The sequence below is a fragment of the Dermochelys coriacea genome, chromosome 18, assembly GCF_009764565.3.
Source record: "Dermochelys coriacea isolate rDerCor1 chromosome 18, rDerCor1.pri.v4, whole genome shotgun sequence".
In the NCBI taxonomy this organism is placed as follows: domain Eukaryota; kingdom Metazoa; phylum Chordata; order Testudines; family Dermochelyidae; genus Dermochelys; species Dermochelys coriacea.
The window spans coordinates 15,621,689-15,644,857 of NC_050085.1; the positions used below are offsets into that span (position 1 = coordinate 15,621,689).

General features: G+C 41.1%; 1 protein-coding gene across 1 annotated transcript; it reads right to left on the minus strand.

Moving 5' to 3' along the window:
• Positions 1–1,537: 1,537 nt before the first annotated feature.
• Positions 1,538–17,330, minus strand: UBE2J2 (ubiquitin conjugating enzyme E2 J2). The gene is made up of 7 exons (XM_038376802.1): positions 17,115–17,330; positions 12,554–12,684; positions 12,259–12,299; positions 11,181–11,283; positions 10,918–11,056; positions 10,156–10,236; positions 1,538–5,073 (listed from the first exon to the last, which is right to left on the minus strand). Exons 2-7 carry the CDS (start codon positions 12,682–12,684, stop codon positions 4,789–4,791), a joined length of 780 nt encoding a protein of 259 aa, XP_038232730.1. The 5' UTR covers positions 17,115–17,330; the 3' UTR covers positions 1,538–4,788.
• Positions 17,331–23,169: the final 5,839 nt, after the last annotated feature.

Consider the following 23,169-nt stretch of genomic DNA (forward strand, 5'->3'; position numbering starts at 1 on the left):
CCTTCTAAACAACCAAGTTCAGAAGCACTCCAGTGCTAAGAGCTCTGCACACACATGTTCTAGTCTTTATACAAATTCTTTGGACAAAAGTTAGGAATGCAGATATCTTGAAGAGGAAAGAACTAGTTTAAGGAAACTGGGGAACATACAAATGGACCACAGTCTCTTACTGGTGTGAATCCAGATAAAATTTATTGACTTCCATGGATTTTATCGAGTAACGAATGCAACATATTAGAATTAGCCCATTATTACAAACTGCTAAATTCTACAGAGTAGAATTAAAAGATGTGTGACACGATGCCATTAACCTGTTTTACCTACCACTTAACTTGAGAATGAAAATAGCCATCTACTATAGATGCAGGAGGGAATACTGGGAACATGAAATATTTTCTGTTTCAGACTGAGACAGTTGTGTTTTCAGAGAGACAAGGCGGGTGAGTTAGCCTCTTTTATTGGACCAACTTTTGTGGGCGAGAGACAAGCTTTCAAGTTTAAGTTTTAGTCACCTAGGACCACTCTGCTCAGTATCTAAACCTACGCTACCCCTCACTCAACAGAAGGATTGCCTCAGACGGAAGACAAATTAGAACTCGTTGTCCTTTTTCCTATTGCACCATTTCATTCATTTCTCAGATGAAAGACTGATGGGTATGTCTAGCTGTATGCTGTGCTCCAACCACAGAGGTGGCTGCATTGCAGTGGTGAAAGGATATTGATGTATAAAGTTTGCATAGGAATTGAGGCACCTCCGGGCATAAATGGACTAGAGGAACAAGGTATTAGCTGGACTTGGAAAGTATATAGTTTATTAGAAGTTTTCATATGGAAGTGTTCGGGCTGACATGAATTGACTAAACATGAATGAAGCACAAAGTTGAAATGCTGTTTCCTCTCCCAAACCTAGCCTCAATAAGATATTTCTTCTTTACCTTTACAAGGCTACATACTGTTGGCGTTCAGAGATGCAGATGCGACACTAGTTTGCTCAATCTTATGTTTATTTGTGGTTATTCCTCTTCAGGGTTTAAACGAGCATCAGCAATATGAGCTGGCATTTCTGCATTTTAAAACCAGATTAGTTACAGTAGAGCATGAAGAACAACAAACATGAGATGCTCCACTAATGTACAGAGGAAAGCAACAATTTGAGATGCCAGCCATACACATTACTTTTGGCAGAGTAATTCACTGAACTAAAGTTGCTGCTAAACATTAATTCCTCTACTTTGTAGAAGTTAGTGCACTTGAACAGCCTATGTCAAATAAACCACCAGCTTGAAGCCAAGCACCTGTCATTTCTAAATTGGTTTATTGAACATCTTTTCTTCCAAAGTCATCATTAAAAATAGTATGTCAGATGTTTTGTCATTATATTTAAGTGGGGATGTTGTCGTCAGCACCTGTTTTCTCAGTAGCAAAAAGTCAGCTGTCTTTGCCTTAGTAATAGTTTTCCTGTCCATCCAACATCTCCAGCTTTTTCTCCCAATGTTCCCTTTCCCCCCCCAAAAAAGGTCCCATAGAAAAACATGCATTTTAAACATGAGTAGTTTGGTTTTTATTATGAATGGATAACTTTACAATGCAGTCATTTCTACTCCTCAAAAACATGCTTCAAGTTTGCAGCTGAGGCATCAAGAATAGGTGGTGATGTAACTTCCATGAACTGAATGCTGGGGAAAAATTTTACCACACACAAGTCCAAACCTGTAATTCTGAAAAATTTAAGAAGGCTACAGTTGAGATGTCTCGTGACCCAAGAGAGGTGCAAATCTTTCCCACCAACTGTGCACTTCAATCCTACAGAACTCTAAAGAAATGCAGCATAGAAGTAAAGAAAGGGTCAAGACACCATTTGTTCCAGTATGACGCACAAAAGGACAACTTTCAGTTTTATTATGTCATTAAGATAACATACTGCCTCAGGGCATGATATCAACATTTTTGCATGGCAAAGAATGATTAATTCCATCTACTGACTTTGGTAACAAAATCAAAGTTCGGATACGGCATACCATAGGAAATACTATTTAAGTTCACTAAAACCTACCCAGAAAGGGATAAATATTCTGCTACCAAAGGCAAGGAGCAAGGACATGTACCAAAACATTGGGAGGGTGCAGCAAGTCTGCTAGCTTTTCACAGGTGGCCCCCCACAATCACTACTAAGTCTTTTCATCCTTCTTCAGGGTGTTCAAGAAAAATCATTAACTGAAGATGAGCTTCACTTTTTTAAAAGAATCAACAATTAAACTTTCAAAAAATATTCAGGGTTCTATAGTAATATCAATTTTGCATTCCCAATTGAGGCACTTTAAAAAAAAAAAAAAAAAAGGACTCCACTTTCAAATACCCAGGGCTAACTGCAAGGCCAACTTACTGCCATGCAATAAAAGTGGTGGATTTTTGAACATCCTCGTGATGTTATTAATTCTTTCACCTACAATACATACATTCACACGGGGCCTGAATGTACCACAGCCAAGGTCTCCTTGCCTTGATCTTCATTCCTGTGGTCCAAAGAGCCTTCATGAGAGAAAGATGCACAATGCTGGGTAGCAGTCTGCTTAAACATCTGCCTATAGAGAACGACAATGGTAGCAAAAGAAGGCATAATGAAAAGCCTGAAATGTATTTCAAGGTTATGATGATATAAGAAGCAGCTCAACCTTTGCTACAGATCTGTATACTTTGCAAATCTGTCTTTAAAACCCATAATTGAAGAAGAGACAAGACATTTCTTTTTCCCAAGACTGATAGAACTGAACAGTTTCTAGAAACAAAAGATACAACTGGAGCTTCTCTTTACAAGAGCAGATTAAGCACATACAAGAGGCAAATTAAAGAGCAATTATAAATAAAATTTGATCAAAAACAAAACCAATTTTTGAACAGTTTATAAATACGTTTTAAATCAAGCCCAGCACATGCTCTCCTCCCATCTCCAAATAAGGTCTGTTTTAAGATGTCTTTAGTCTGGAGCTATTCTGTTAGTTCTACTAATCCATATTTATTTCAGAGAATTGGTCACAGCACATATTTTCTGATTATCTAAGCTACATGGCTCATGGGTTTAACACTCCCCCCGCAATCCAATAATTTCAAAATACCAAACAGAAGCAGAAAAAATTGAAATATCAAAAACCTGCCAAAGGAAACAAAACAAACAGCCCAAATAAAACACATTCTTAAATACATGAGGTAACATTTATTGGGCTCTTTAGAACATTTAACACAATATGAGGTTAGGTGCAGAGCTTTCCATTCTGCCAACTTCTTTTACAGTCTTTGCTAGATCATAACAGGGAATATTTCATTTGCTGGGTGACTAAATGTCATTGCCAATTATGAAAGGCAAAGTAAAACTGCCTTTATGATAAGTCAAAGCATTTGGATAAAGTCATAAGGATTTTCCCTTAATTGCAATTTTTAATTTACAATAAAAAGTAGCATTTCTGACTATAAACTACGCAAATAGTTTTAGTGCATATCCATGCTACCATAACCTTGTTACCGCCCACTGGAATGTAATCATCATTCAGTGGTCATATGCCATGGCTAAGAATTCAATTTAATAGAAGCAGAGGGCTTCCATAATTCAAGCAAAATAAGAAGTCTCTTAGAATAAGGTCTTTTTGTAATGGAGTTTGAAAACAGGGTCAAGTAATTTAAATTGAACTGATTGCAAATAAATGGCTTAAGTTTACTATAATTAGAGCACTTCAGAGGAATCCACTAGTCTTCTGAAAAGCTGGCTCAGTATTCAGTCTCCTTTTTCTTTCCTCATTAGGTCCTAAAGGGGCAATATCATTTCACTCACCGGAAAACCCAGAATCCAAGGATATTTCTTCTGAAAAAATATACGACATTCTTCATTGTTCTTTGCAGATATTTTAAACAGAACAGTGGCAAACATGTTTTCTTTTTGAGCACAAGTTGTTTCACTTTTAAATCACACTAATTTCCAAAATGGAAAATTGTAATTAAGGAAACAAAACCAAAAAGTTAAAAAAAAAATTGCTTATGAGCACCACCACTAAACCCATTTTGAATGCTTTTTGCGTGCAAATGGTTTTCAAGGGTTGGCAACTGTACTTCTTGTAGCCAAAGTAAACCTTCTTAAATGTTACTGTGACAATTTAGACAAAACATATTTAACCAACACACATTGTGTTACTTTCCAACTCATCTAATCATTGTTACTGACTACATATGAAATGACATTCATTCTCTATTACAAAGTGAACTAGCTGCTTTCTGTAACATCAACGTTCACATTAACCAGCTCTTTTGGAAGTAAAGTCAGTGAGGAAACTTGCATTTTACTCATTCCAAATTTGTACAATTTGACTCTTCGCAAATGAAATTCTCAGCTGAAAATGTATGCTGAACATATGATATGCATCTTCAAGTATCATATTTTAAAAATTGTTCAATCTGGTAAAAAGCCTCATTTACTTAAAAGATTTTTAATTTCAGAAAACAAGGGGGTAAGTGCTATAAAAATCAAAGCATTCAACATGCCAGTTTCACATCAATAATGCTTTGACTTGCTAGTGAACCACTTAAAACTGTAGTGAGGACAAAGGAACTGTGAGCAGAACAGCTTTTTCTTCCCTAACAAATCACACCTGCTTCATTTTCCAAACTAAACCCATGAGCCAACCAATATATTACCTGCATCATGGTAGCACAAGTATTTATCCCAGTGTCAAAGTCTGATGCCCAGAGTCCCACTCATTCTGCAACTACCACTAATTTGGTCTTGGATTTCTGTTATGTTCCTCATTCTTGCGCTATGCTTCTCAGTACATACTTGACTGTGTAGGCAAAAGCTGCAAAACCAACTATAACAAACAAGTTCGCCAAAGCTCCTCCTAAGAGTCCATGGTTACGATTGGCCTGCTGAAGACCTGGGTGATTGGCAGCTGCCAGTGGTACATGCCCATTAAGAAGCGGTATTCCATTTTGACCATGGTGTGCTTCCCCATCTGGGACAACATCCGGTAATGGGAGAGGTGGAGGTCTGTTATTGAGCTCTTCTTGTGCTTTCTGTTTTTGTTTGATCTCCTGGAGGAAAAAAATGAAAGGAATCATTGGAAGTGAAGCAGATTAAGCTTTCTGTCAAGTCACCTTGTGTCTTATTAAAAAGTCTATCCATCCAAAGAAGCAAGACTGATGCAGAAGATATTCCTTCTTAATGTATATCCAGGTGCAGCTCCACAGAGACAGCTTCTTGCTCATTTGTTATCCATAATGAAGTTATAAAAGTTAAGAGATGGAAGGTCATGTAGTCGTATAGGTCCCATCTAGTCCTGGATTGTTCCATATACTATATTTTCCAATGCTCTGTATCACTCTAAAATGTCCTAAACAATGGGGATCGCGCAATTTCTCGAGGGAACTATTTCACAGAGTAATGAACTTCACTATTTGCAACCTTTCCATAATATTCACCCTACATGTTTTTCTCTTAATATAACCTGATTATTTATTTATATCCATTTGAACAGACCTAAAAAAATTCTTCACTCTCTTTGGAGGTCTAAACCTTCAAATATTTGCAGACAATAACTACGACACCTTTGCGTGGTCGTCATGTAGCCAAACTATGTTTAGTTTTTAAATGTTCACTTTTAAAATTTTAAACCAGATGTAGAAAACATATAATTTGAATTTTTTCTGAGAATTGGGACACATTTTTTCAGAAAAAATCTTTTAAGACTGCCTCTATATTCACCGCCATGAAGACCCTTGAGTGGGAATGTGGAATTCAAGTACTTGTAAAGAGTTATGAATAACCCAACAATTCTCAAAGAACTGAAATGGAAGAAACTGGAATCCTCAGAGCATCGTCTCATGGTAAATCTCCTGGCCCGGGAGGCTAGCCCCCGCCCCCTGGAGATCCGCTGCCGCACTAGCAGCGCTCTGGGCAGTGGGGCTGTGTGCCCACGCAGGGCAGCATGTCTGGCTCTGGCCGGGCGTTGTGGCTGCCAGACATACTGCTCTGAGCTGCATGGTAAGGGGACTGGGGGGTTGGATAAGGGGCAGGGGGTCCTGGGGGCAGTCAGGGAGCAGGTGGCAGCTGGATGGGGTGGAGGTCCGGGGGGGGGGCATGGCGGTCAGGGGACAGGGAACCAGTGGGGTTTGGATAAGTGTGGGGAGTCCTGGGGGGCCTGCCAGGGGGCAGGGATGTGGATAGGGAGCAGGGCAGTCAGGGGGGTTAGATAGGTGGTGGGGGGGGACTGGATGGGTGGGTAGTTCTGAGGGGGGCAGGCTGTTTGGGGAGGCACAGCCTTCCCTACCCAGCCCTCCATACAGTTTCACACCCCAATGCGGCCCTCAGGCCAAAAAGTTTGCCAACCCCTGGTATAGATACTCATGTTTGACAACAATATCATTACCATAATAGGGTAGCAAACTGCACATCTTAATCATTTTGGGACTATCAGGAAGAGAGCATTGTGAAGGACAGAGGATCTCATGTTCTCTGGTAACTGCGCTAGCTGATCATAGGGAAAGCAGATTCCAATGATTCAGTCCAAGACTAATTCTGAGGGGAGGAGGAAGCGTAGATGAGACCCCAGAGCTCAGAAGGCCCCAAGGGAAAAAATGGCAACAAACTGCACTATGGAATGCATACAGATGTGTAATGGAGAACGTAGGTAATCAAAAGATCGATTTAATGCATTGTCACAGGTTTCAGAGTAGCAGCCGTGTTAGTCTGTATTCGCAAAAAGAAAAGGAGTACTTGTGGCACCTTAGAGACTAACAAATTTATTAGAGCATAAGCTTTCGTGAGCTACAGCTCACTTCATCGGATGCATTTGGTGGAAAAAACAGAGGAGAGATTTATATACACACACACAGAGAACATGAAACAATGGGTTTATCATACACACTGTAAGGAGAGTGATCACTTAAGATAAGCCATCACCAACAGCAGGGGGGGGAAGGAGGAAAACCTTTCATGGTGACAAGCAGGTAGGCTAATTCCAGCAGTTAACAAGAATATCAGAGGAACAGTGGGGGGTGGGGTGGGAGGGAGAAATACCATGGGGAAATAAAAGGAGTACTTGTGGCACCTTAGAGACTAACAAATTTATTAGAGCATAAGCTTTCGTGAGCTACAGCTCACTTCATCGGATGCATCCGATGAAGTGAGCTGTAGCTCACGAAAGCTTATGCTCTAATAAATTTGTTAGTCTCTAAGGTGCCACAAGTACTCCTTTTCTTTTTGAGAATACAGACTAACACGGCTGCTACTCTGAAACATGGGGAAATAGTTTTACTTTGTGTAATGACTCATCCATTCCCAGTCTCTATTCAAGCCTAAGTTAATTGTATCCAGTTTGCAAATTAATTCCAATTCAGCAGTCTCTCGTTGGAGTCTGTTTTTGAAGCTTTTTTGTTGAAGTATAGCCACTCTTAGGTCTGTGATCGAGTGACCAGAGAGATTGAAGTGTTCTCCAACTGGTTTTTGAATGTTATAATTCTTGACGTCTGATTTGTGTCCATTCATTCTTTTACGTAGAGACTGTCCAGTTTGGCCAATGTACATGGCAGAGGGGCATTGCTGGCACATGATGGCATATATCACATTGGTAGATGCGCAGGTGAACGAGCCTCTGATGGTGTGGCTGATGTGATTAGGCCCTATGATGGTATCCCCTGAATAGATATGTGGACAGAGTTGGCAATGGGCTTTGTTGCAAGGATAGGTTCCTGGGTTAGTGGTTCTGTTGTGTGGTGTGTGGTTGCTGGTGAGTATTTGCTTCAGATTGGGGGGCTGTCTGTAAGCAAGGACTGGTCTGTCTCCCAAGATCTGAGAGAGCGATGGCTCGTCCTTCAGGATAGGTTGTAGATCCTTGATGATGCGTTGGAGGGGTTTTAGTTGGGGGCTGAAGGTGATGGCTAGTGGCGTTCTGTTGTTTTCTTTGTTGGGCCTGTCCTGTAGTAGGTGACTTCTGGGTACTCTTCTGGCTCTGTCAATCTGTTTCTTCACTTCAGCAGGTGGGTACTGTAGTTGTAGGAATGCATGATAGAGATCTTGTAGGTGTTTGTCTCTGTCTGAGGGGTTGGAGCAAATGCGGTTATATCGTAGCGCTTGGCTGTAGACAATGGATCGAGTGGTATGATCTGGATGAAAGCTAGAGGCATGTAGGTAGGAATAGCGGTCAGTAGGTTTCCGATATAGGGTGGTGTTTATGTGACCATCGCTTATTAGCACCGTAGTGTCCAGGAAGTGGATCTCTTGTGTGGACTGGTCCAGGCTGAGGTTGATGGTGGGATGGAAATTGTTGAAATCATGGTGGAATTCCTCAAGAGCTTCTTTTCCATGGGTCCAGATGATGAAGATGTCATCAATGTAGCGCAAGTAGAGTAGGGGCATTAGGGAACGAGAGCTGAGGAAGCGTTGTTCTAAGTCAGCCATAAAAATGTTGGCATACTGTGGGGCCATGCGGGTACCCATCGCAGTGCCGCTGATTTGAAGGTATACATTGTCACCAAATGTGAAATAGTTATGGGTCAGGACAAAGTCACAAAGTTCTGCCACCAGGTTAGCCGTGACAGTATCGGGGATACTGTTCCTGACGGCTTGTAGTCCATCTTTGTGTGGAATGTTGGTGTAGAGGGCTTCTACATCCATAGTGGCTAGGATGGTGTTTTTATCCTATCCTTGCAACAAAGCCCGTTGCCAACTCTGTCCACATATCTATTCAGGGGATACCATCATAGGGCCTAATCACATCAGCCACACCATCAGAGGCTCGTTCACCTGTGCATCTACCAATGTGATATATGCCATCATGTGCCAGCAATGCCCCTCTGCCATGTACATTGGCCAAACTGGACAGTCTCTACGTAAAAGAATGAATGGACACAAATCAGACGTCAAGAATTATAACATTCAAAAACCAGTTGGAGAACACTTCAATCTCTCTGGTCACTCGATCACAGACTTAAGAGTGGCTATACTTCAACAAAAAAGCTTCAAAAACAGACTCCAACGAGAGACTGCTGAATTGGAATTAATTTGAAACTGGATACAATTAATTTAGGCTTGAATAGAGACTGGGAATGGATGAGTCATTACACAAAGTAAAACTATTTCCCCATGAAGAAAAGGAGTACTTGTGGCACCTTAGAGACTAACAAATTTATTAGAGCATAAGCTTTCGTGAGCTACAGCTCACTTCATTGGATGCATTTTGGAAGTGAGCTGTAGCTCACGAAAGCTTATGCTCTAATAAATTTGTTAGTCTCTAAGGTGCCACAAGTACTCCTTTTCTTTTTGAGAATACAGACTAACACGGCTGCTACTCTGAAACCTGTATTTCCCCATGGTATTTCTCCCTCCCACCCCACCCCCCACTGTTCCTCTGATATTCTTGTTAACTGCTGGAATTAGCCTACCTGCTTGTCACCATGAAAGGTTTTCCTCCTTCCCCCCCCTGCTGTTGGTGATGGCTTATCTTAAGTGATCACTCTCCTTACAGTGTGTATGATAAACCCATTGTTTCATGTTCTCTGTGTGTGTGTATATAAATCTCTCCTCTGTTTTTTCCACCAAATGCATCCGATGAAGTGAGCTGTAGCTCACGAAAGCTTATGCTCTAATAAATTTGTTAGTCTCTAAGGTGCCACAAGTACTCCTTTTCTTTTAATGCATTGTGTTTCAAAAGCCCTGATCGGAGGTCTGGACCTACTGACTGATTACTCTGCCCAGAAATTCCCTTTGTGCCTGTGAATACTGCTAACAGCATTAGCCAGGCTCACTTTGTGCTTCCCCATGCTTGCATCCAAATTATGGCTGCCTCCCCTTTATGAGTCCAATGGGAGGAAGTGCTTTCTGTAGATTCTCTCCCAATGTAGCACATCTACATTGGACAGCTGGAATCTGTCCCTAAATGTATAACTTTTGATTCTCCAAGCAACAGATCTTGGTATCTAAATACAGAATTTTCTACCTAGAGAACCATGTTTCTAATTTTTGTACACTGAAAAATCAGGCTGCTTTAGAGGGGTCTCAAATTGGACATCTAAAAGTGACTAGTCTCTTGAAAATCCTGGCCAATTAATTTGCATAATCTGCATATTTACCCAGCAATAAAACGTGAAAGCCCGAAATAATCAAATGAACTTTTTTACCTCCACCACTTCAGGGAACAGCTCACAGAAGACTTTATCTTTTAAATTAAATGCTAAGCTTTGTGCAGAAAGCTGTCTTTTCTATGAAGGAAACAGAAAGTAACATCAGTTTGAAATATACATTAAGCCTTAACACATCTGGAGGATATTTCACATAAGAAGAATGCTAAAAAGGTGCTAACCTACTACTTTTAATATTTGTAGCTACTTCACCTGTGTGAATATAGACTCTTTGGTAATGACTTTCTATAAACCCTACTCTTCAAAAGTTCTTAACTGCATTTTATTTTAATGCTTTTCCATTCTGTGTCTGCCCAGTGGCGATGGGGGAGGGGAGAAATAGTCCAATAAAGTAGCTACATTTTATGGAGAACCTTCACTTCAAAACAATCAAAAGGTCTTGTCCAGAAGGGTGCATGAGAAGAAAAGGTTACAAAATCCCTCCCTTGGATTTGAGAGACTGACCTATTCAGCATAAAAATATTCAACATAAAAAATTAGCTTTGTAGTCAGAAGCTGTGGCACTTAACAGTTATATTTCCCACCTGTGATCCAAACCCTTGACTTATGCTCCTTTAAACACCCTCATCTTCTCATCTGCCCTATGACCAAACTAAAAGGCAGAGCCAGGTTTAGAACCTGCGACTGCTGGATTCCAGTCTCATGCCTAACCACTGGGATGTGCTCAACGTACCCTGACCCGAACAGAAAAAAAAAAAATTAAATTAAATTAAAAAAGATGTGATATTATTAGGAGCTTACTGTGAATTCTGAGGTTTCTATGCTGCCCAGTGTGGGGCCCTTTTCCACCATAAAACTAAGGAGGCCTGTCAAGATTGTTGAGACTGACCAAGCTGGATTCCATGTATCAGGGTGGAAATCAGTGATTGAAAGACACAACCTTCAGAAAACAAAACAAGCAGTGCACTTTATTCCTTGCCATTAGTAAAAATGGAAAATAATGTTACATGTGATACAAGTTTCAAAACAGGTGTTAATTACAAGTATTAGAAGAAAATCCTTACCTTGTATTGCATTTAAATCTTCCATTAGGAGTTATCATATAAATACTAGGAGGTTTAAAAGGAAATTCTCTGGGGAAAATTAGTTTCCCATGATAATAGCCACCTGTATTGTATAAAAAAGGAAAGATTTGTTCTGTACTAAGGAAATGCTTTCCTCAAATACTTACAATGTTGCAGCAAATAAGATTTAAAGGAACGTTTACTATATACACACTCCAAAATTTAAAAACTAATCAACTTACGCCCTTCACAGATACAAATGATCATCAGTACCTTTGAGAAAGACCCATTCTGGAGGTACTATTATTTTGTCATCTGCATAAGGCAAGCAATGTTTTCTAATTGTGAAGTCCTTATTTCATCTACACAGGTTTCTCCCTAAATGTATTTAAACACCACATCTGCACAAATTAAAGGGTCTTGCACGCTATCATCATGCTGGACATTTTAAGTCCACTGAAAAATCCAATTTCTGAAGCAGATCCTTTGGGTGAGGCCGGAATATACAGTGAATTATTATACTTAGGCAAATTAATTAGACATGATACTCAGCCTCTCCAGGGATGACATTTACAAAAAGAGAGTATGCGTCAACTCTAATAAGAGCAGAGTATTTGATAAGCCAGAAATAAGTTTTATTAGCGCTTTCAGTTTTTCTTTTTAAAGTAAAAACTGACAATACTGGCTATTTTTAACATTGTTCATCTTGGCTACCAACGAACTGGGCTCCCTCTGCTTTCCAGGAGATCTGTGGCAATCGCTAAAAATCAGACTTCTTTAAACAAAGAACTAAGGCTGCCATACAAAAACAAAGATCAGAGAGAACTATGCTAAGACTTTGAGGAACACTAAGGGATTTGCTAGAATTACATTAGAGGACAATGCTAACACTATCTCATTTCAAGAGGCTATTACACAAGTCAAAGGCAAGTATTACAGTTTTATGATTGAAGTAAATTGTTGTGCTCATACACTGAAAACCACTTCTGTTACATAAGACCCATTCATACAATTATGAACTATTACTCATCAAATATAGATAGCAATATACATGCTTTTGCAACAAGCTAATGTTTACCTTCATATGGAGTCATTTCAGGTCCTCGTACAACATAGTGCCTAAAGGAACAAAGGAATTTTGAATTAGAGGAGGGAAACTTAACACCTTATACGCATCAAATTTCCAAAGGGAACACAAATTATAAATGGGTTTATCACCTCAGCTCAACAGCTTCATATTCGTCTCCTTTTACTACCCCTCATACCAAAAAAAAATTCCAATACAAAAATGAAGGTGTATATGAAGCTCAGACTTGACAATCCAGATGGTCTGGATCTCCATGTTTGTAAGAGCAATTCATTCAGATTCTTACCATTCGAGGATATTGGATGGGAGGGGTTCAGCACAGATATAAGGCACTGGATCTTTTTTAATTCGAAGGTAGTCCTGCTTAAGTCTCTGCGTTGCTGTTGTTGGTGCTCTCTTATTACTGTTGTTGCTCATCTAGTTTTTAAAAAAATTATAAATAGACATGAGCTCAGTATAATCTTACCAGTAACGTGGTTAATGAAAGAATCCCCCTCAAATAAACGGCGGTCACAACTTGTTCTTGCTGTCTCACCAACAAGACAGACTGCAGTCAACAAACTAAATTCCTGTCAAGTAGCATTAAACCAGGGGTAGGCAACCTATGGCACGCATGCCAAAGGCGGCACACAAGCGGATTTTCAGTGGCACTCACACTGCCCGGGTCCTGGCCACCGGTCCAGGGGGCTCTGCATTTTTATTTAATTTTAAATGAAGCTTCTTAAACATTTTAAAAAACCTTATTTGCTTTACATACAACAATAGTTTAGTTATATATTAAAGACTTATAGAAAGAGACCTTCTAAAAACGTTAAAATGAATTACTGGCATGCAAAACCTTAAATTAGAGTGAATAAATGAAGACTTGGCACACCACTTCTGAAAGGTTGCCAACCCCTGCACTAGACTTTCTGATCCTGAGGACTCAATACAGTTAGTTCTGCTTAAACAGATTAATGGACACAAAGGCTGGTTTGAACAATGTAACATAGTGCTTTGGCATTTCTGGTACATCAAATACAACTGAACAGCTAGTCTGACCCTGATTTTATTTGATTATCTCCAGTACCAAGAAATAATTTGCTTTGTATGTTTATTTTTTCCAAAGGAGGGGGGTAAACACTCCTCTTAATGTTTTTGAATTCTGAGCCAAGGACTACTTTGCACAAACTAATTTTATTTATATTCTAGGAGCACCAAAAGGCTCCAACCCCATTGTGTTAGGCATGACACAAATATAGAATACAAAAAGCACCTAACTCAAAGACAAGACAGATATAGACAAAAAAGTAACTTGTCCAAAGTACAATACATTTTCTTCCCAGTTTTCCCTTTGCATAACAACCCTTCCCCCCCTCCGCCCCAATCCTCCTCATCTCCTGCTGCCAGTCAACCTGCCTCAGTCCCTCATGTCCTCCTTGCATCCTCAAAGTAGGAAAACACTCACCCTAAACCTACTTCAAACCACCTTCCTTTCTGAATAGCTAGTTCTCCAGTGATTTTCCACTTTTCAGACCTAAAAGCTTTTTAAAAGAAGTTCCACTCAAACCTCTACGTATGGTGGATTCTTAAATATCAACACCACCACACTGTTTGCACAGATGGCAAATTTAGAACATCCTGTTAGCCAGCCAGTTTCCAGAGATAATGCATTCATGGCTCAGAGGTTTCTCTAAACATTAAAAGCAAGCAGAGAAGACTGTTACCCGAAAGTAGCAGTTACTGTTAATACAAACAAAAATGCACTACATGAATGGCTCTGCATTATGCAAGACACCTTGAAAAATCAATCTGGTTTTGTGCCACAGCACAAACTGAACAGATTGTGATGGCTGATACTCTTGACATGCTAAGCACAAGATCCGCACAGCAGGGCCACTAGAAAGATTACTAAGGGACATTGTGCACATGAATTTTAACACATTTTTTATACACTCAATCTCTTGCATACCTTTTTGTACTTTGATTTTTAAAATAATGTCCCCAATGGAGAGAAAAGGCAGTCATGTACTTGTAATTTGTTATCCTAGTAAGTTTCATAAAAACTAATTAGTGTGACCATGTATTAACATAGACCTATTTTCTCTCCACAATCAATGTTATCTAAAAATTAGAAATGGAAAAACAAAACCTACATTTTTACTGAACACAGTTTGTGTAAAGTTGAACCTCCATCTGGAGCAGGGTTTTTAGCAGCTAAGTTCCTCAAGAGTTGAATTCATTTCTTGATTCAGTATGTGTTTAAAGCAAAATTTATTTTTATCTGTGCTGCTTTTGACTCTAAAAAAACTTTGAGAAACCCATTACAAAGCATACTTACTTTTGGGTGAAAGATGCTGAAATAAGAATTATGTTGTCTGCTTTAAGACCCATTAAATCAACAGAAAGGAGTTTTCAAACCAAACTATGTGCCCTCAGACGCATATGCTCCTCCTACTGAAATCAAAGATGTCAGTAACAAAGGGAAGTGTCATGTCTCTCCTGGGAAGAAGGGAAGCAACATCCCTTCTCAACTAACATCTCTAGAATATACACCAATTAAAAGACTGCCATTCAACTTTTTTCATACAATAAATCACAAAATCAAGAAAGTCACTTGGTCTTATTCTTGGAAGTTTGACAACTTTTATAAAGGTATGAGACACTGCTCATTTAATGCTGTGGTAGGCACTGAAGTAAAAAAATCCTATAGACAATTTTCAGATTTTATTAGGACCATATTATTACATGGTGTCCCTTGAAATGTGACTAGTGTACAAATGGATGTGTTCTCCCAAAAGACCAGTTTTGCGTGCCTTAGGATGAAAGAAAAGAAATACAGAGAAAATAACTGTGGGGTGTGGTGGGTTTTGTTTGCTTGTTTCTTTTTTTTAAAAAGGAGTGTAAAGTTATACTACAGGTTGGACATGAAGCCCCAATTTTGGGACTTGGGATAACAAGCAGAGAAATTTACAGCTGACTGATGCTAAGGATGAACAAATCAGTACTCAAGGATATATCACTGGTAGGCTGCATTCCAAGGGTGGTTGACAAAGCTTGCTAAAGTTTCTGTTCTACCTAAAAAAATGTTATTGCTGGTAAGGATGTGGGCTACCACTTAGTTTTTACTAAGCTGCAATACCCTCTACATGGATTTCTTTATCTGTGAATGCTAATTACAGCATTGCCCAGGGAGAAATACTGGTCAAATTAGTAAACTTCTGTTTTGGGGTTATACCTCATGTATGAAATCAGAAGTTAGATCCCAGCTTTAAACAGAAAAATTTTCCTTCAGGTCTGAAGACATCTAATATGGATATTAATTATGTATTTTGTTAATCGACAACAAGTGGTAACACCCTATTTTTGACAGGCGCTAAGGGGAGGCAAATGAAGTTCTGGAGGGAAGAAATTAAAGATGAAGAAATTAACATCTCAGACTTTAATTCAAAAATTTGTTCAACACAGGTGGAAAAAAGCACCAAAGCCTCTGTTTGATCCATATTTGCTAAAAAACTGACTTTCACACTGGATTTTTGTTTTGTCTTTATTCCTGCAACTTCCTCCCCGGTAACCAAATGAGATTTCTGATCCTGCATACTGCTCCACATGGGCAGACCTCTGTGTCCTCATGAAGCCTCAGTGTACGTCAATGGGGGTTCACCCACACAGAGAAGCTTGCATGAAGCTGGCCCAGTGAGGTATTTTATTTGTAATAACTGTACTCTTTGGCAGCCACAAGTCTTTGAGAATGGTGTGCCTTACTACTTACCGGTTGAATGAAAAATACAAAAAAATATATTTTTGCACCAAATATATTTGTATACAGTATTGTTGGCTTCCCTCACAAATAAAGACACTTATAGTTCCCTTAAATTAAAAGGAAAACATTTGCAAAACTGAAAAGAAACGTATCTGGGATGTTTTAAAACACATTCAATGAGAACAGCTTTCGTTTGGAATCAGAATTTCCTTTGTAGCGTTTCTACATAGCTTACATAGATATTTGTAAAAAGAAAAGGAGTACTTGTGGCACCTTAGAGACTAAAATTTATTAGAGCATAAGCTTTCGTGAGCTACAGCTCACTTCAGCTCACGAAAGCTTATGCTCTAATAAATTTGTTAGTCTCTAAGGTGCCACAAGTCCTCCTTTTCTTTTTTCACTTGGCTATGGGTCTGCAGGGTCTTACCTGATGAATGCAGGTAACCAAGGAGAGGGCGACTAATGCTAGCCAACAGGTCTTCAAAAAAACCTTTGCTAACAAATACACTATTTTCAAAAAGTATTTCTAACCTGACAGTTTTCCTTGACAAAAGAGCTTCCACCCCAGGCCCGTAAAGAAATTCCCTATGATAATAAACTGCTCCCCCACCAAGATTAAACAGCCAGGAGGAAATGTTCACCGGCAGGCGAGGAAACGACACCACAAGACCGGGGGAAAGTAAATGAACGCATCCCGGTGAGGAGCATCCGCGCTGCGGCTGGCTTAACCCCTCTCCCCTTCTCCTACCCAGGGAGCGAGGGGGCCTCACCGCCAGCCAAACCCAGCCGGCGGAAACAAACGCCTGCTCCCCTACAGCCCGCTCACAGGGACCGGCCCCCCGATTCCCCGCCAGGACCCAGCAGAGTCTGGGGGGGCCTCGGCCCCGCACCCCCCAGGGGCAGCGAGACAAGGCCCCTAAAGCCCAGAGCTCGGGAGAACGGGCCTCCCCCAGCGGGCTCTGCCGGGGAAGGCCGCAGCTCGCCGGTGTCGCTACCTCCCCCGCCGCCCCCGCCCCGCGGGGCTCCGTTCCCCCCGGCCGGCCCCACGCTCCCGCCGAGCGCCGGGGCAGCTCCCCGCCCCCGACCCGGCCTGGACCCCGCGTACCTCTCGCTGCTCAGGCGGGAGCCTCGGCCGCTCCGTCCCTGGGGGAAGCTCCGGCGGGGCGGGGGGACAAGGAGCGTCAGGCGGGACAGAGCAAGCGCCGGGATCCGGGTCCGTCCGCTGCCCCCCTCCACCGCCGCGGCTATCCAAGATGGCCGCCAGAGGGAGGCGGGACCGGGCCAGAGCCGGCTTCCCCTTCCGGGAGGCGGGACCGGGCGCGCCTCTGCTCCTGCCAGGGGAGCCGGAGCCTCCCCACTTCCGCCACCCACTCGACTTCCGCTTCCGGTCCCTAGCGGACTTCCGCTTCCGCTGGAACGGAGACGCTCTTTGCGGTGGGGCGGGCTTGGCCCTGTCGCGCGGGGAGCCCGGCTCGGCCCGCCAGCTTTGGGCTTCCTCCGCCTCACGACACCGGGATCTGCCGCGGAGCAACCTTCCCAGCCCGGCCCGCGCAGCGGGGGTGTGACTGGCAACTCCCCAATGGCGGCGGCGGCGGGGGGGGGGAATCTCTCGTTAGTTTGCCGTCGGGTTTCTGAGCCTGCAGGGCCCCCGTCTGTCATCTGCCAGCGCAAAAAAAAAACTAGGATTTTAGCCTTTTAAAAAAAAAAAAAGGTGCTTATCCCACTTAACGTGACTCCAGGAGCTGGGGCTTTAAGGAAAGCTCCAGACGTGGCAAGACTTGCAAGAAAATCAGAATCCTGGCAGCGCAGGATCCTGTTGCATGATGATGTCATCGTCATGTGCGTCATCATTTGTGCTGTGGCCCGGTGGTGTTGCATTAGGCTGGCCTTGGTACCATAGCGTTACCAGATGCCATTGCCTCAGTGTGCATTACATGCATTACATAATTGCTCTGAGAAGTGGTTTGAGCATTGGCTTGCTAAACCCAGGGTTGTGAGTTCAATCCTTGAGGGGGCCATTTAGGGATCTGGGGCAAAAATTAGGGATTGGCCCTGCTTTGAGCAGGGGGTTGGACTAGACGATCTCCTGAGGTCCCTTCCAACCGTGATATTCTATGCTGCTGTGGCAGACCAGTGTCATTTCATGTTCAGGTGCTGCAGTATCTACCGATCTGTGGTGCTGTTGTACTATGATGTATTTGTATAGATACATTTGCACGTGACATGTACGAAACTTGATGCAAGATGAAGTATTTTACCGATCTGGATATACAGTAAAAGCAGTCACAATTCTTGTGCAAATAGGTCACATCAATAGGGCAAAATGTAATATAAACCAAAAAGACTTCAAAAATGTGAAACGAGTTAATGATAAAACAATAGTTTTAAGAAAACTGTGTCTGTATTTTAAGGACATAATTAACACAGTCACCATTTACACACTTAGTACCTTCACAAAACTAATATACATTTCCTAAATACAGTATCTGATTTTGCTCAATTGGATCACTTCACGAGAGGTTTCAGAGTAGCAGCCTTGTTAGTCTGTATTCGCAAAAAGAAAAGGAGGACTTGTGGCACTTTAGAGACTAACATATTTATTTGAGCATAAGCTTTCATGAGCTACAGCTCATTTCATCGGATGCATTTATTTTTTTTCCCCCCACTGAATGCGTCCGATGAAGTAAGCTGTAGCTCACGAAAGCGTATGCTCAAATAAATTTGTTAGTCTCTAAGGTGCCACAAATACTCCTGTTCTTTTTGCGGATACAGACTATAGAGATGTCATTCAGCTTTGTTTTTTGGAAAACAGATGTGGAAATGCTACTAATCTGCCTTATCGCCTAGATGTCCAGCACTGATTCATGTAATACTTACTTTTCAAGTGTTCTACAGAAGTTTATTCAGATATAGCTATTGTTTCATATTAAGCATCCTTTTAGCATCTCACTTATTGTTTAGTAGATTTTATATTTGTTGGAAATAGGTATGGAAATGCTGCTAATGTGCCTGAAGGCTCTGCAGCACTCGTCTGTCTCCTTTTTCCATACACAGCTCGGCTCTGGGTTCTTTATTACTGGCATTTTGCATGGTGCATGTCAGCAGTGTATCTGGGCACACCCCAAATGGCTTAATTGCCCTAAATCGACTACTCACAGATAGGAAGCTGATACTGTAGTTCAGCACCACGACCTTAAAAGAACAGAGACAAGGGAGACATGGACGATAGGTGAAACTGATCTGTCATAAATGGTAAAGCCTGAACATAAAGATGATTCTTAGTGTTTTCTGAGCATTGCTACATTTAGGGTTAGCTCAGTTTTTGGCAGCAAAGAATTTCAGAGAGAAGAGTTGCTTGAGACTTGTCACGGAGAACTCCCTGGCTCTAGCTGTTTGTAGCCTAACCCTTGACACAATGAGCATCTTTATGCAATTCTCTGTTCCAAAAACCTTGATTAACAGATCATGTTCATCCATGTCCAGTTTGGCCAATGTACATGGCAGAGGGGTATTGCTGGCACATGATGGCATATATCACATTGGTAGATGCGCAGGTGAACGAGCCTCTGATAGTGTGGTTGATGTGATTAGGCCCATTATGGTATCCCCTGAATAGATATGTGGACAGAGTTGGCAACGGGCTTTGTTGCAAGGATAGGTTCCTGGATTAGTGGTTCTGTTGTGTGGTGTGTGGTTGCTGGTGAGTATTTGCTTCAGGTTGGGGAGCTGTCTGTAAGCAAGGAGTGGCCTGTCTCCCAAGATCTGTGAGAGTGATGGGTCGTCCTTCGGGATAGGTTGTAGATCCATCAGCCACACTAGCAGAGGCTCGTTCACCTATGCATCTACCAATGTGATATATGCCATCATGTGCCAGCAATGCCCCTCTGCCATGTACATTAGTCAAACTGGACAGTCTCTACGTAAAAGAATGAATGGACACAAATCAGATGTCAAGAATTATAACATTCAAAAACCAGTCGGAGAACACTTCAATCTCTCCGGTCACTCGATTACAGACCTGAGAGTGGCTGTCCTTCAACAAAAAAACTTCAAAAATAGACTCCAACGAGAGACTGCTGAATTGGAATTAAATTGCAAACTAGATACAATTAATTTAGGCTTGAATAGAGACTGGGAGTGGATGGGTCATTACACAAAGTAAAACTATTTCCCCATGATATTTCTCCCCCCCACCCAACCTCCACTGTTCCTCAGACGTTCTTGTTAACTGCTAGAAATGGCCCACCTTGATTATCACCATAAAAGGTTTTCCTCCTTCCCCCCTCCGCTGGTAATAGCTCATCTTAAGTAATCACTTTCATCCGATGAAGTGAGCTGTAGCTCACGAAAGCTTATGCTCTAATAAATTTGTTAGTCTCTAAGGTGCCACAAGTACTCCTTTTCTTTTTGCGAATACAGACTAACACGGCTGCTACTCTGAAACCTTTCCTTACAGTATGTATGATAAAGCCCATTGTTTCATGTTCTCTGTGTGTGTATATAAATCTCCCCACTGTATTTTCCACCGAATGCATCCGATGAAGTGAGCTATAGCTCACGAAAGCTTATGCTCAAATAAATTCGTTAGTCTCTAAGGTGCCACAAGTACTCCTTTTCTTTTTGCGAATACAGACTAACACGACTGCTAATCTGAAACCTGTAATCATATAGTATATCTCACTCTGAGTAAATAGTATTTAACTGGCATAACTGTCCTTGTCTAATTTGGTCCCTTACACATATGCAGCTGTCGTCTGACACCTCTGCTTCCTAAACTATTCCTCCTTATCTGACATTGCAGCTGATGATCATATCCCTCCTCATCTTAACAACATATGACTACTAAGTATTATTTGTATTACAGTAGCATCCTAAATGAGCTTGGTATTGTACAGACATATATGAAGACAGAGCTCCTGCTTCAAATTGCTAACAGTCTATAGAAACAAAAACATGAAGCGTTGGTGGGGGGGCAGGGAAACAACATAGAAGCTGAGTGGTCGGGGTAAAGATAGACAATTGTCATGTTAGCTGAATGGTCACATAAGCTTGCTATCAAGTGCTTTTGCTGATTTTCTTTCAGAGAAAGGATCGAATCCTCAATGTCTCCTACGTATGATACTTAATGATAGAGCCATCTTCTAATAGTTGTCTTGGCCTATCATTCCTTAACCAGCACTAAATCTAACCACGCTATCATCTAATCTAGTCAATGTAGTGCCCAATTACATTCTCAAGAAGAGACAAATGAGGCCTAGGGGTTTTTGGTTTGGGTTGGGCTTTTTGCTTTTACAGCTCATCTCTGGAGACTTGAGTTCCAGTCCTGGTTGCGTCTTTTAGGTAGAGTGAATCTGAGAGTCTCATCCTATCTCTGATGTCACAATTTGTTAATACCTGAAATCACTACACATTTAGAAGCAGCTACTCAAGAAAGGCCCCGAAATAAACTACTAATGGGGTGGGATCATTGAGAGGTTGGGATTGAATTGACAAGAACTGGCTGGACTGAAGTTCAGGTTTTGAGATGTGTGAGAAGAGAAGTAAATGCCAAAACATCTGCCTACACTGGCTGGCTCATTTGCTTAAGCACCAAACCTACACAAGCCTGTGGAAATAAAGACATAAAAGGTAACTTTCAAGTACTTTTGCTCATGTTCTGAGAGAAGATTAACAGTTCACTGTCGCCTGCATACTGAGTTACATCTCAGAGATCTAACGAGCAATCTTTTGCTAGCTGTTTTCACATGTTGTTCTTTCAAGGCACTTGAGATTTGCTACTCAAAACAGATAATGGTTTTGAAAGTGAAATCAGGGGACACAATTTCCAATTGGATTTTTTAAAAGTGTTTGCCTCCTAATTTGCATATTCTATTGTATCTGTAGCGAGCACAGTCTTCAGCTCATAGCCACAATGGTGTATTCATTTTTGGTGATTGTTAATATGTGGCGTAGCTGCGGGAGATGTCCTCGTGTAGTCTTCTCTGCCAGAACTACTAATAAATATTCAAGGATGCAAGGCTTTACCGCTTTGAACAGAATTACAAGCTGGAAGCAAAAGCGAATGAGTTGCCCAAAAAGTTTGCAATGGATTCATAGCCACAGAGGACTTTGTGATCACACCAGGCACAGAACCTTGGTCTTTCTGTTCCAAAAAACACTGGCATCTTCTGAAGTAATAGTCAAAGCAGTACTTGAGCACTTTTGCGATTATATCCAACAGGGGGCAGTGGTGGCACATACAAATTATCCAGAGCATTCAAAGTTGATTGTTAGATCGCTTCATAGATTTCCAAGACATTGTGATAAGGATAAGTTGTTTCAATAATACGTTCTAAGGACACGAAACAGACTGAAATTACCCAAAGGGATTAACATGAACATCTCAGTCCCTCCTCCTTATCTTTGTGGTTAAGTAGGTACAGTATTCTAGTTTGTGTCTCAGTCTTGCATTGCTATGATCTCATCAGAATTCATACGCTAAACAAGGTCAAGCCAGACAATACCAAGATGGGAATTTCCCAGGAAAATCGAGGAATGATGTCTCAGAAGATGTCAGGATGTGATGGAAAGCCAAAGTTCTGATCACATGTGGTCATTAAAACACCATGTTGGCTTTACAAACTAGGGATTGTTAAACCCCAATGTCCTTATAAAAAGTCTAACTTGGGCATATATGTTCTGTTTCCCTGTCATTTCAACAGGAGGAGTTATGTATCACTTCTCTCCCAAAACACTAAAGTGAGCACTGTACACTTTGTATTCTGTGTTGTAATTGAAATCAACATATTTGAAACTGTAGAAAACATCCAAAAACATTTAAATAAATGGTATTCTAATATTATTTTACAGTGTGATTAATCGTGATTAATTTTTGTAATCACTTGACAGCTCTAGTAATTTTGAAATATTTCAGCTTTGACTTTTCAAAATTGTTTCAATTATAGTTAGTTAAAACTTTGAAATGAAATGTCAGTTCAAATGGGAAAACTGGAATTTTTCATTTAGAAAATGTCAAAATGGCATGTTTCAACAATTTTTAAACTTTTGAGTCAAGAAATTCATCAAAACTATCCCTTTCCTGCAAGCATCTTTGGTGTTGACAGCTTGATATTTTTTGATGGGAAGCTGGTTTGCCAAAAAATTCCTGACCAGCTGTCACA

What these genes read in the sequence shown, in the direction of transcription:
- UBE2J2 (XM_038376802.1), bottom strand. Translation starts at nt 12,684, where the DNA reads ATGAGCAACAACAGTAATAAGAGAGCACCAACAACAGCAACGCAGAGA. An exon ending in TGAAATGACTCCATATGAAG is followed by an intron (nt 11,284 to 12,258) that starts GTAAACATTAGC and finishes TATACAATACAG; the next exon opens with GTGGCTATTATCATGGGAAA. An exon ending in TAGAAACCTCAGAATTCACA is followed by an intron (nt 10,237 to 10,917) that starts GTAAGCTCCTAA and finishes TTTCCTTCATAG; the next exon opens with AAAAGACAGCTTTCTGCACA.